The 12,600-nt window shown below is 43.5% G+C and overlaps 1 protein-coding gene across 1 annotated transcript in view; it reads right to left on the bottom strand.

Annotated features, from left to right (window-relative positions):
- The window catches only part of LOC119652119 (angiotensin-converting enzyme), a 168,099-nt gene continuing 155,499 nt past the window's right edge, over positions 1-12,600 (bottom strand). The window contains exon 25 of the mRNA XM_038056060.1: positions 1-103. Coding sequence (XP_037911988.1) covers positions 1-103 — 103 coding nt within the window. The remainder of the gene's footprint in view (positions 104-12,600) is intronic.

The raw sequence follows: 12,600 nt of genomic DNA on the forward strand, positions 1-12,600 counted from the left end.
TCACTTGACATACGGAATGTTGGCTGCAACATGATACTTTGCGCCGGGATCGAAGTCCATTTCTGATCGAAGAACTGGTGGTTTGATGCCACCATACCTTTCCCTGTAAAAGACAATTCGCGCATTAGCAACGGGAAGTATTTATGGCAAAAACTGTTCCCACAGTGTATCTGGATAAATAAACAGAAACTCAAAACTTTAGAGACAAACTTTGACAAAAAAGGAACAGGTGATGAAAGATTTAATTTGGTAGATACAATATAACCTGTTCATTTCTTCAATTATTCAGTTCGTTTAAGACAGTTTATGTCTTTCGTTGTACTCCAGGAAATCGTTTCAGTAAGTGGCTCATACCGAGGAAGTCTGCTGTAGAAGTCGGTTAGTGCTGCCTCATTTCCGGATGGGTACACCTGTACAGTGGACCTGCATGGATAGACTAGTCATGGATGCCACCAAGTCTCGATAAAATAATAGAGGCATTCTTTCTTCGTCTTAGAATGGCAGTGCCACTAAGGGCTCTTACGCCCAAACCGCGGGTAGCCACCAACTTCACTATAAGAACTAGGTGATTGCAGTGCGCGGGGTTGAGGGGTTGAAAAATTAAGGAAAATAACTTTTGGTAAACATTTTAGGCAAGGCGATGATATATGATGAAGGCCTGCATTTCATTTATGAACGGAATGTGTACTCTTCTGCAGTCCAACCTCTCTATTTACGCAGTTGTATAATTGCTAATAATTTCAACCTAACTGGCTAGGCAGCTATGCGACTGTGCGTATGAGGTTAAGGTCATTGCGCGCAGTAATATTTACACATTTTTGAAAATCAATTGACTAGATGACCCAATTTGGATAAATGAAATGAGTGAACTTTTCGTTACGCTATGGAAGGTAGTTTATCATGCTTAGACAAATGCCTAAATTAACTCCGCCATGCTATTAACATAGTACGCTAGCCCCCACCCCAGATAAGGGAGGGGGGTTTGAGGCAACGTACTCCGTGCTATCCTCAGTAAAATAAAAATAAAACGCTGAAATCAGGGAAAGAGATAAATAGAGTATAGTTGGAGTTATTCCACTATGCTAAATTCTACCTGATCTCTCTTGGCGACAGGCCCCGCGACAGACCGACCAAGAAAATGCATACAATGTCGTGACAAACATGATCATCGGATTGAGTCGGAGAAATACAAGGGCGTCCACCTCAGTCGACGCGGGACGACGGGCCCCGGTCCTGTCAAGAAATGGGCAAGGGGTTCTTGACAATGGACGACGTAAGGAAGTTAGTCCAACCAAAACGAACAAAACAAATACGCATCCGCACGCTAAATGTTGGTGCCCTAACTGGAAAGACCGAGCAACTCGGAAGAGCCCTTCGGAAAAGGCGTATTGATATCTGCGCTCTGCAAGAAACCCGATGGTCTGGTGCGAAAAGCTGCGACATTGTACGCGAATGCGGTAAAAATGGCTATAAACTTCTGTACTTTGGTAGCGCACACACTCAATATGGTGTTGGCATTGCCATCTCAGAGAGTTTCCGTGATGCCATTAAAGAAGTTGAACGATTTCATGATCGGCTGATGAAGCTCACCATCATATCAGCTGATCGCACTATTCACTTCTTCACCGACCATTACGAATGTGGAAGAATCTTCGAACCAAATGAAAGGCACGATCTACAGAGTGGCCTCAGCAACCAATAGGGTCGCCATGCCGGGTAAGCGGTACATCAACTGAGATACTTGAGATGGCTTTGGGATGATGATGTAGAAACAAAGGTCCGTGCAAAGAAACGCCTCTACCACAAATTTCTCGTCTATAAAACACCGGCCAATTGGCAAATTTATAAGAATGCCAACCGAGAAGCAAAGAAAGCGGTCGCTGTCACCCGAGCGAACCATTTCAAAAATCTTTACGATAAACTGGACACTCGGGATGGCGAGGGAGATCTGTGTCGACTTGCTAAAAGCCGTGATGAACGCACACAGGATATCGAACACTTTTGTTGCGTTAATGTCAAGAGCGGTACTTTGGTTACCAGCCGTCGAGCCGCAACGGATAGATGGCGAGAATACTTCGTAGAGATTTCAACTTAATAATTTGTTCATCCTCCACTTTCACAATCATTGCCGACATTTGGACCAGTCCCACCAGTCAGCGCAACACCCACGTACTCGAGGAGGGCGATCAGACCCGAGTCTGCAAGGGACTCATCTGAAGTGGCTCTGCCACGAAGCCTCACCGGAGGTTATCTGGTACCATGGGAACCGGGATGGCCCTCTGAGAGCATATGCTCCAGGAGAATTCCTGGAGGATGTGTTCTCGGCCCGGTTATTTGCGGTTGGCCCCCTAGTGGGAGTTTCATGGTATTGTGGTTATGCCTACATCGTGGGCAGAGCTTCTCGGAGCTCGAGCGTGGAGTTGCGCTGTACAACTCGGGTGCCGTACTCCTTAGTTGCGGCAGAGGTCTTAGATAGGCACTGGTATGAATGCTGAGCCTGCACTCAGTATAAACCAGGACCGCTGTGCTTGCATGGCGCATTGCATCTGAGCTCTGGAAAGCGAAGAGCAGGGATTATTCAGGAAGGAAGAACACGATCTGACTGGCAAGAAAGTACCACTGTTTCAATTTGGAAAAAGAAAGGCAGTCCAGCAGAATATTCAAATTATCATCCGATCCGGTTACTTTCCCAAAACCATGAAAATTTTGGAACGCATTCGTTAACACGCATTCGTTCAACCACGATCCGAAAAGTAAAGTTGAAAGTATGGCGGGTGTATCAAAACCGCTTTGTGTCTCTGTAGGTATTCATCAAGGAAGCGCCCTCTCACCACTCCTCTTTGTTCTTGTTATGGACACCGTCACATGGGATATCCAACGTCCAATGCCCTATACACTGCTTTATGCAGATAATGTTTTCGCAGCATCTGATAGCAAAAATGATTTCGAGCAACTTGTCCAAAAATGGAATGATGGCCAGATGCAACACGGTCTCAGATTGAATTTAAACAAAACTGAATTTTTGATGACCGATCCCGATGAAACAGGCACAATAACTGTCATCGGCAGTGATCTGCCAAGAGCTGAGCGATTCAAATAGCCCGGGTTAACCCTATCAGCCAATGGAGAACTGCGTTATGAAATTGCTTCACGCTATAAAGCAACCTGGATGATGTGGCGTTCTACAACTGGTGTTATTTATGATGGACGTATCAATGAAGGTCTCAAATCTAAAATTTAGTCGTCCATCCTATCGTCCTCTATGGTTCTGAGTGTTGGCCAACCATAAAAGACAACGAACGGTGTCTTGTGGTAATGGAGACGAAGATGTTGCGTTGGACTAGTGGCGTGACACGTTTTGATCACATCCGAAATGAGTATATCCGCGATCGTTATCGGGTTGCATCGGTCGTAGAAAAATTGCAAGAGAGGCGTCGTTGATGGTATGGTCATGCAATTCATGCTAACGAGAATTCACTTGCCAAGATTGGTCTGAACATCGAAGTCGGTGGTAAACGACCAAAAGGCAGACCGAAACAACGGCGGCTTGATACGCAGGATGGGGATTTAAAAGCCTCGAGATTGCACCCAAATCAGGCATTCGATAGAGTCAAATGACGAAACCGATCACAAGGAGCCAACCCCGCTTGTGAACGAAACAAACGCTGACGAAAAAGAAGAAGAAGACAAATGCCTACATTTAGACATTTGTGGCTGGAGGTGGAGGGTTGATAAGGACACATCGTGAACAAGATTTCTGCCCGATACGGTATTCTTCTTCTTCTCTATTCTTTGTTTCGTTTATTAGCGGGGTTGACCCATCTAGATCGAGTGCGCCACTTTTCGCGGTCATAGGATAAGTTCGGGTATATTCGAGAAGCTCTCACATCATGTTGGGAGTGAAGATATCACTGTTCCAACCGGCCTTTTGGTGTTTTCCATCGGTTTTGTCGTTCAAGTCTTTCGTCGCTAGGAAGCTCTTGTCAGCTGAAATTACATGACTATGAGATCGTATAAGCGTACAAGCCACGGATTTCCTCCTTTCGGTAACTGGGCAATTTGAGAATTTCCTTGATGTGTCGATCATAAAGAATGCCAGTGGAGGAAAGCTACTTCACTAAAGTTTCGCTAATGTGTGAAATAATTTCATAACACATCTCTCCGTTGGCTCGGTGCGCCGATCCAAAATACTTCGATATTGCATAGTTGTAAGGATCTGGCTTCCATTGACACTGTTAGCCAAATGTTTTTTTTTTCATATTCCTTCAGAGCATATGTTGCATGAGGCATGTTGATCAGCTTTGTTTTATATAGGACGCTGAATGTTTGATGTCTCGTGTGGCAGAGATAATGATAACAACAGAGAAAGGAAGGTGAATCCTTGATAACCACTGGAAAAGAGCCGAAGCGGTTTTGATGATTTTGATCATCAATCTTTGGATCACCGTAGAACAATTTAATCCAGCAGACGAGTTTCTCTGCTATTAGATATTGTCGCAAAAAGTACTAGATGACTTTGGACATCATATTGCTGGACGGTCTTTCTTTTTCCATACTAGAATGGTCATATTTGCTTGTAATAACGTGATAGAAGAACTCAATAAACCAAAATGTGCGACGATGGTAGGTAGAACAGAGTTTTTCGATATCTTGTATGTGTTGCTGTCGGCTTGGAACAATTCGATACAGATCCTTCTAGTTGATCCGAATGTTTAGTATATCATAAACATGTTTGCAGCGATATAATCAAATAACAACAATTAGTTTCTTTTCTTCACAATTGACAATCTTAAAATTCAAATCGCCTGCGTTGTGTCTGGTATGCTCTATAACATCTACTGCCAGAAGAACTCCTGCGCTGGGTAAAATTGCTCTACCACGATCCGAAAGGTGAAGGGCGACTTGTGGAGCATATGAAAACTACTTCCTGCATCTGTTGGTGTTCTTCAAGGAAACGCTCTCTCGCGACTCCTCTCCATTTTATGAGGGACACTGTCACACGGGACATCTAACATCCAGCACCCTATACACTACCTTATGTGGTTGATGATTTCTTTGCAAAAATAATCGCGAGCAACTTGTCCAAAAATGGAATTATCGCCTCATGTAACACGGTCTTAAATTGAATGAAATGTATAAAACAGAATTTTTGACGACCTATCCCCATAAAATAGGCAGTAATACTATCAGTCGCAGTGACCTGCCCTGAACTGAACGATTTAAATATATCGCGTCAATGCTATCTGTCAATGGAGAACTGCATTATGAAATTGTTCCACGCATTGTCGCCCTCTATGATTCTAAGTGTTGGCCGAAAATAAAACATAATGAACGGCGTCTCATGGTAATGAAGACGAAGATGTTGCGTTGAACTAGTGGCGTAACACGCCTTGATGACATCCGATATTCATTTGCACCGAGCGTGGAAAAATTTCGAGAGGCATTTTCGAGAATATCGTAATGGAATTCACTTGCCAAGATTGTCTGAAGTCTGAACATCAAAGTCGATGGTAAGCGACCAAAAGGCCGGCCGAAACAACAGCGGCTGGATAGGCTGTATGTGAATTTGAAAGCCACGCGACTTCATCCGGATCATGCCTTTAACAAAACAAAGTGACATAACCGATCACGACGAGACGACCCCATTTGTGAACGGGACACACGCTGAAGAAAACGAAGATGAATTCGCCGGTGTTTAATCAACTACCTAAATCACCGTGAAAAATTTAATGTTCGAATAAAAGAGAAATAAGTGCACCTCCATATGGATACTTAGCATTTCTTACGCTCTTCGAGTACAATTCAATATCCACAGCTCATTCCCAATCACTTATGTTATGATAGGGGTGGAATGCATAAATTGTAAGGTGCCTTTACCGTCTCCCCATCGTAAATCTTAGGCAGCAGAATATTAAACAATGTGAGGATGATCAGAAAATTAAGCCTGCTACCAGTAGAAATATACAACAGTATACAATCATTTCTTTTGAAACTAGTGGTAAAATGAGTAGTGAAGAACATGTCATGCGACTACGACATTTAAACAAGAGTTCGCCGCGGTTGCGCTCCAAACCCGACACTTTACCTTGTTTGCACTTCAAATTACAAACTAACCCGAATTCGACAGTCTGAACAATCGCAGATGATACCACCATCTAAGCGAACATTCTCATCTTCAGACTGCTTAAAGAAGTTATCAAAAACCAAGAAGAATTCTCGTAAATATATCTATTTTATTACATACCCTTGTCACCCTTAGGCGACGAAATTACACTGAGATTTCAGTGAACGGAATAATCGAAATTAAAGAGTACAGTAGAGAGAGAGAAAGTTATAAAAAAAAATACGTTCGTTTTTTGGTTATTATAACTTCAACAATCCTTAGGTTGATATTCATATATCAGTCACATTACACACAAGTAGCTTCTAGTTCGTAAGTTGCGCCTGCATTAGAGTTCCATAGCTAGATTCGTGACCCTGAGGTGGTCGAACCCAGAGCCCCCAGCCTTCACCTGAAACAAAAATGGTGGAGTATGCTCCCCATTGCCAAATTGCATTGAAATCAGATTAGTTGACCTTCCTGAATTAGACAAGCAAAATACGAGTTGGAAACAAGTCTCAATGCCTTACACCGTCACCGCCAATATCACGCCGGCCTGTCAGTAATTGAAGTTCATCACGGAATTCTAGTGGATGCAAGAAAAATGCGCGTCATCGGCGGACCCTAACCCCCTTGTGCACGCAGGAAGATGACACAAGAGGACAGCAGATTTCACTAACATTTCAATGGGTTCAGGAGCTTCAGTGGACCTAAAAGGCATGCCAAAAACAGTCACCATAATATGTAGCACCAGAGTCTCGTCCGTTAACTTTCGCTTCCGGAACGTTCTAGCGGCTCATCACCAGACAAATTAGTAGTGAATAGACAGGAATTAGCACAAAAAATCGAGTGTGGTAGTTGTCTATCATGTAACAGTTAGTTTTTGAGTGAGCTCACATGGTTAAAGAGAAATCGAACGATATGCATGTAAAGAATTCAGACATCTCAGCGCAATGAACAATCTAGACAGCACTCCAGCCCCGCACATGCACAACTCAATATGTGCTCATGGTTCCAGTATCACACGTATTATCAGATCCTGGTAACCCAACACCAGCAACATCATTGGGTCGCTATTCCCATGCCAATTTTTGGGTTTGAAAAATACGAGCCTGGTTTTTCAAAGGCTGCTGATCTTTCACACAATGCCTGAAATTTTGGTGTTATTCAGAAATGTAGAAGAGCAGATGCAATATCTAAAGCAAATATTTGCCACTTCCCGTTAAAAATTAACAAAGTCAAGTGCCGTTTCGGAAAATCCCACAATTCCGCACATCCTCAAATAATGAGTACAATTGAGTAAAATAAAGAGAATAAATATTTTGTTGGAAAGTTGAGGTATCCTAAGTCCGCATCCACTTGATGCCGGACCAAACCAACCAATGCAAAAATGTAGCGCATAACATAGAGCATGATCCAAACAACTAGTGGAAATCGCATTATTACTAACGAAGTTAGAATAGGTCAAAGTTTCTCACATAATATACGCGTATATTACGTACTACGTACTAATGGAACAAATGCCTCCCCAAATGTCTTTTTAAAAGAAATAAACAAAACCTTTCACACCTGAAGCGTCAAGCTTCTGATTTCCCGTCTTGTTACTACTTGATTTGCAACAGGATATACTTCACCCCTATTATCATAACACCATAATGCAGTGCCTACAGTAGCGGGACACCACAAAAATGAACATAAACATCCGTGACTAATAGAAATTTAAACCATGCGCAACGTGACGATCAACCAACTCGACCATCCCGCCGTCGAAATAAATGATTAGTTTCTAAACCCCGAACTTCCCGCGCTATTCTCTCTCCCCTCCATCCCTTTACAGCTGACGTCAAGTCAAACATCCGCTTCGCAAAGTACTCGGAACACTTCGCTTCCCCCTTTTACATCAACGTACGAATTTACTTTATGCAGGAGAAGTCACAATTCCAGTTCCGGCGTGACCCTTTCCAAGACTATAAACGAACACTGTAGTGTGCAGCTATATAACGAAATGAAGGCGGGAGATTGAATATCAAGAATCTTTTCAATCTAGATGAGAGCATATTAAATGTTCATTATTGTATCAAGGCTTGGAGCTATTTGCTCAAACATGAAAGGTCATCTTTTGCCAACAAAATCTGTGCCCCTCTAGGCATGGATGCAAAAAGACTCTGAAGATGTTTAAGTATTGGCAAATGCAGTAAAAGGCCGCCTGGAGAGGATTGGATTAGATGCGGCATTAGAAATAATAATAATAATCGTTGGCACAACAATCCATATTGGATCAGGGCCTTGAAGTGTGTTAAAGCATTTCATTGAAGACCGTAACGGTACACTACAGGATTACAGTACCCTGTAGGAGGCAATGTGGTCACCATTGCGCTCGCCCGAGATTATTACCCTGATTTGACTCAGGTACTCATTCACAGCTGAGTCGACTAGTACCCGACGCCAAATCACGTTACAAATTCCACTGCCGCCAATGAGATTTGAACCGTGACCTTCCGTACGACAGCCTTGTGCTTTAACCACTCAGCTACCCGGACAGGCATTAGAAGGACTGCGAAAAAGAAAAAAATCAACATTCGTGTTCAAAATCATATAATCATGTTGGACACAGTTCTTAAACACTCCAACCTTATGATCGATACAAAACTAAACTTTAAAACAAACTTGCCCTAGTAAGGAACTCCAGACATCCCTATTCTTCGCCGAGATCCAAAAATTTGATATATCTAAAAGCTGTCTGGTGCCAAGGCTTACGACACCGCTCCATTTCTGGCAGGGTCTACCTCGTCTTCTTTTTCTACCATACGATATTGCCCCATAGACTTTCCGAGCTGGATCAAGCCCATCCATACGGATTGAGTGAGCCGCGTCTCGCAACCTAGTGAGCTGGATTTTATGCTTAACCAGGCGGTTGTGGTATTGATCATCGATTTTGACGTTATAGAAGCTAAGGAAACATTCATACGTATGTAGAAGGCCAAACATTTTAAGAAGCATTTTTTTTCTCGAACGCGGACAAGAATTCACAATTTTTTCTTGTTAAGAAACCAGATTGCAGAGGAATACACGAGGATTGACAAGATCATTGTCTTGTTCAGCGAAAGCTGTTACCCTATGGTGAGACATTTCGGGTGAAAGAGGTTTTGTTAGTTGAAATGGGATCTGCCAACAACCGTGCGTGGATTTCATCTTCGTAGCTTTTATCGGTTGTGATTTTCGACCATAGATAGCAGAAGTTATCAACGGTCTCCTATTTTTATTGTTCTCTTTTACCTTCATTAGTGAGTAACCCAGGATCTTGTAGAAGATAGTTCCTCTCCTAGGACCAAGTTAAAGAGGTCGCATGATAAAATATCCCCTTATCTTATAGAGTTGTTAATGTTGAATAGTCTGCTGCCTTTATGTAGCCTCACACATTGATCCGGGCGGGTTTCGCCATTTGCTTCTATCAAATGCTTGATCTGGGTGCAATCTCGAGGCTTTTAAAGCACCATCTAGCGTATCAAGACACCATTGTTTCGGCCGACCTTTTGGTCGTTTACCATCGACTTCGCTGTTCAAACCAATCTTGGCAATCACGTTAGGCCGAATTACTTCACCACACCGTAGAAGACGCCTCCCTCGCAGTTTCTCTACGATCGGTGCAACCCCATAACGTGTCTTGCCTCTAGTCCAACGCAACGTTTGATTCCATTACCTCAAGTCGCCGTTCATTTCCTTTTTTAGTTGGCCAACACTCAAAACTATAGAGAGCGACAGGATGGACGACATTGCGGTAAATTTTAGATTTGAGACGTTCGTTGATACGTCGGTCACAAAGACTACCAGTTGCGGAACGCCACTTCATCCAGGTAGCACTAATGCGTGAAGTAATTTCATAACACACACAACAGTTATTGTCCTGTTTCATGGGGATCGGTCATCACAAATTCAGTTTTATTTAGATTCAATCTGCACGCCGCCATATTTAACCAATTCGGTTGTAATTTCGTCGGCTACTGACGACTTATTATTTCTAAGCTAATAAATAGCCCGGGATGTTTCTTCCATGTTTGACAGTGGCAACATTTGTTCATCTTCTTCAGCTGACCAGACCTCAAATCCGCAGATATTTTGGTTGTTAAACTGTTCATCAAAGTAGTAACTGTTAGAAATCAGACTTCCCTCTTTCTCTCATAGGGATGATCATCATGCTGACTTGTAGGTAAAACTTCCGCGCCTGGTACGATTGCTTCTTGTACTTCTCGAATTCAAAGGCTTGTTAGTTTTCTATGGCTTAATTTTTCTGTCTGTCAAGTCACTTCCCCACTCGACGGAGTTCGTGATATGTCTCTGCGCATACTCGCATTCTTTAAGAGTGCAGCACTGCCTGAATTACATTCTTCCGTTCCGTTGCTAACTTACCTTCATCGTCGAACCAGTCATTCCGAATTTTTCTACGATGGAGGCCAAGTCTGTTTCCAGCAAATGGTAACGTACGGTCAGATCATATTCTGATGCTTCATCTCCAGGACCTTTATTAATTGCTGTTATTGCCTCTTCAGTTTTCCCCTTATTGGTGTTATGTAGGGCTTTGTTGTGCTCTGTCTTCACTCTTACCTGATTGTCAGAGTGGATTGCAGGCAGTGTTGAAATTTGTGCCCGGAACACTATGCGAATGAGATAATGATAATAATCTATATTAATGATAATAATAATCGTTAGCGCAACAGTCCAATTGGATCAGAGCCTTGAAGTGTGTTAGAACACTTCATTCAAGACCGTAACCGTACCCTTAAAAATTACACTATCCTATAGGAGGCAATGTTGTCAGCATTGCGCTCAGCCGAGGTTATTACCCTCATTTGGCTCAGGTACTCACTCAGGTATTCACAACTGAGTCGACTGGTGTCCGACGTCCAATCCCACTTCCACCAGTGAGATTTGAACCACAACTTTCCGTACGGCAGCCTTGCGCTTTAACCACTCGGCTATCCGGACTATATTAGTCCCAATATATGTTCTAGCATTCATCAAGGTTGAGACGTAGCGGCCTTCAATCAACACGTGGTCAATTTAGTTGAAAGTGGACCATCTGGAGAGACACACGTTTGTTTCGGAACGGCTTGCCGCGTATACCAAGTACTTCCACCAAACATTTTGTGCAACTTCACTAATTGAATAATCTGATTCCGTTATAGTTCCTCTTTTTATGATAGCTATGGAAGCCAACGTATCACCTGAATACGGACTCCATCCTTGCTTGAGTGTGGACATGATTTTGATCATCGGATAGGATAGGCTTCGATGTTGCGTAGAGAGAGATGCCCTGTGTTTAAATAGAGCTGCTAACGAGTCCCATCCCACCTTGCACAAGAAAAAAAAGTGTGATAAGCGTCGTCCACAACTCCATTGCAAAACACACAATCTGGAGATCGCGCCTTTTCCATCTTGTGCAGATACGACTAAAAACCTCCACGCCCTCTTAAAAATTGGGTAATGAAATAATCAGCCTCACCATGCTTCCTATTCAGCCAGGCACCTAAGTTGCCGATGGGTCGTGCAGTACATCTGTCTCTAGTTTCATTTTGTCGTGATAGCTGCCACTTGTCTAGGGTGCGTTGCCGTTCTTTATGAGCAACAACCTCCCTTGGCCCATCTCCCTTGCGCTCGTATATGGCCTGACGCTCCTTAGCAAGAAGGGCAACGGGGATCACTCCCACGATCACCATCACGGCCGGTTTAGAGACAGTGCGGTACGAAGACGCCACCCGCAAAGCTCCCCGTCTCTGTACTTGTGCGTGACGTTTACGATATACCTCCTTGCAAGAGCGCCAGCACATACCTCTGCGCGGTAGAGCAGGACAGACTACGTTGAACTCATCAGGAGACGTCGCCTGCTAGACGTTCGACCCCAATGTTTGCCATTAGCCTACTTAACGCTGAAACTCCAGCTGCAGCCTTATTCGCTGCTGCTTTCATTCGCTCAAAAAGGCTCACCTTTGAGTCAAGAGTCAGCCTGAGATACTTCACCGCTGGTTTTGACTCAATTATCGACTCGCCGAACGATATGGGACGCAGGGTGGGAATTCTCTTTTCAGTCAGGATGACTACTTCGGTTCATTCCAGTGCAACGTTGAAACCATGAGTAGTCATCCATCCGCTCACCCGTCGCATCAATATGCCAAGTGTCCTTTGCGCCAGTTCCACAGTGCGTCCAGCAACAAGCGCTGCGACATCATCTGTATGGCCGACCAGGCGCGACTCTTCTGACATGTCTAGTTTAAGTAGACTATCATAGGTAGCATTCCGGCCCTAGGATGGATCCTTGTACTTCCCCGACGTGACCCCCATCCTCTTCTCACCCTCCAGTGTTTCATAGAGCAGGGAGGGGTTCCTCAGATAGTCCCTCCATATCCGTAAGAGATAGTTTGGCATGTTGAAAGTATTGTCTAGTGTACCTAGAATGTGTTTCTATCTTACGGAATTAAAAGCATTTCTGACGTCAAGTGTTACGA

Source organism: Hermetia illucens, chromosome 3, assembly GCF_905115235.1.
Source record: "Hermetia illucens chromosome 3, iHerIll2.2.curated.20191125, whole genome shotgun sequence".
Lineage (NCBI taxonomy): Eukaryota > Metazoa > Arthropoda > Insecta > Diptera > Stratiomyidae > Hermetia > Hermetia illucens.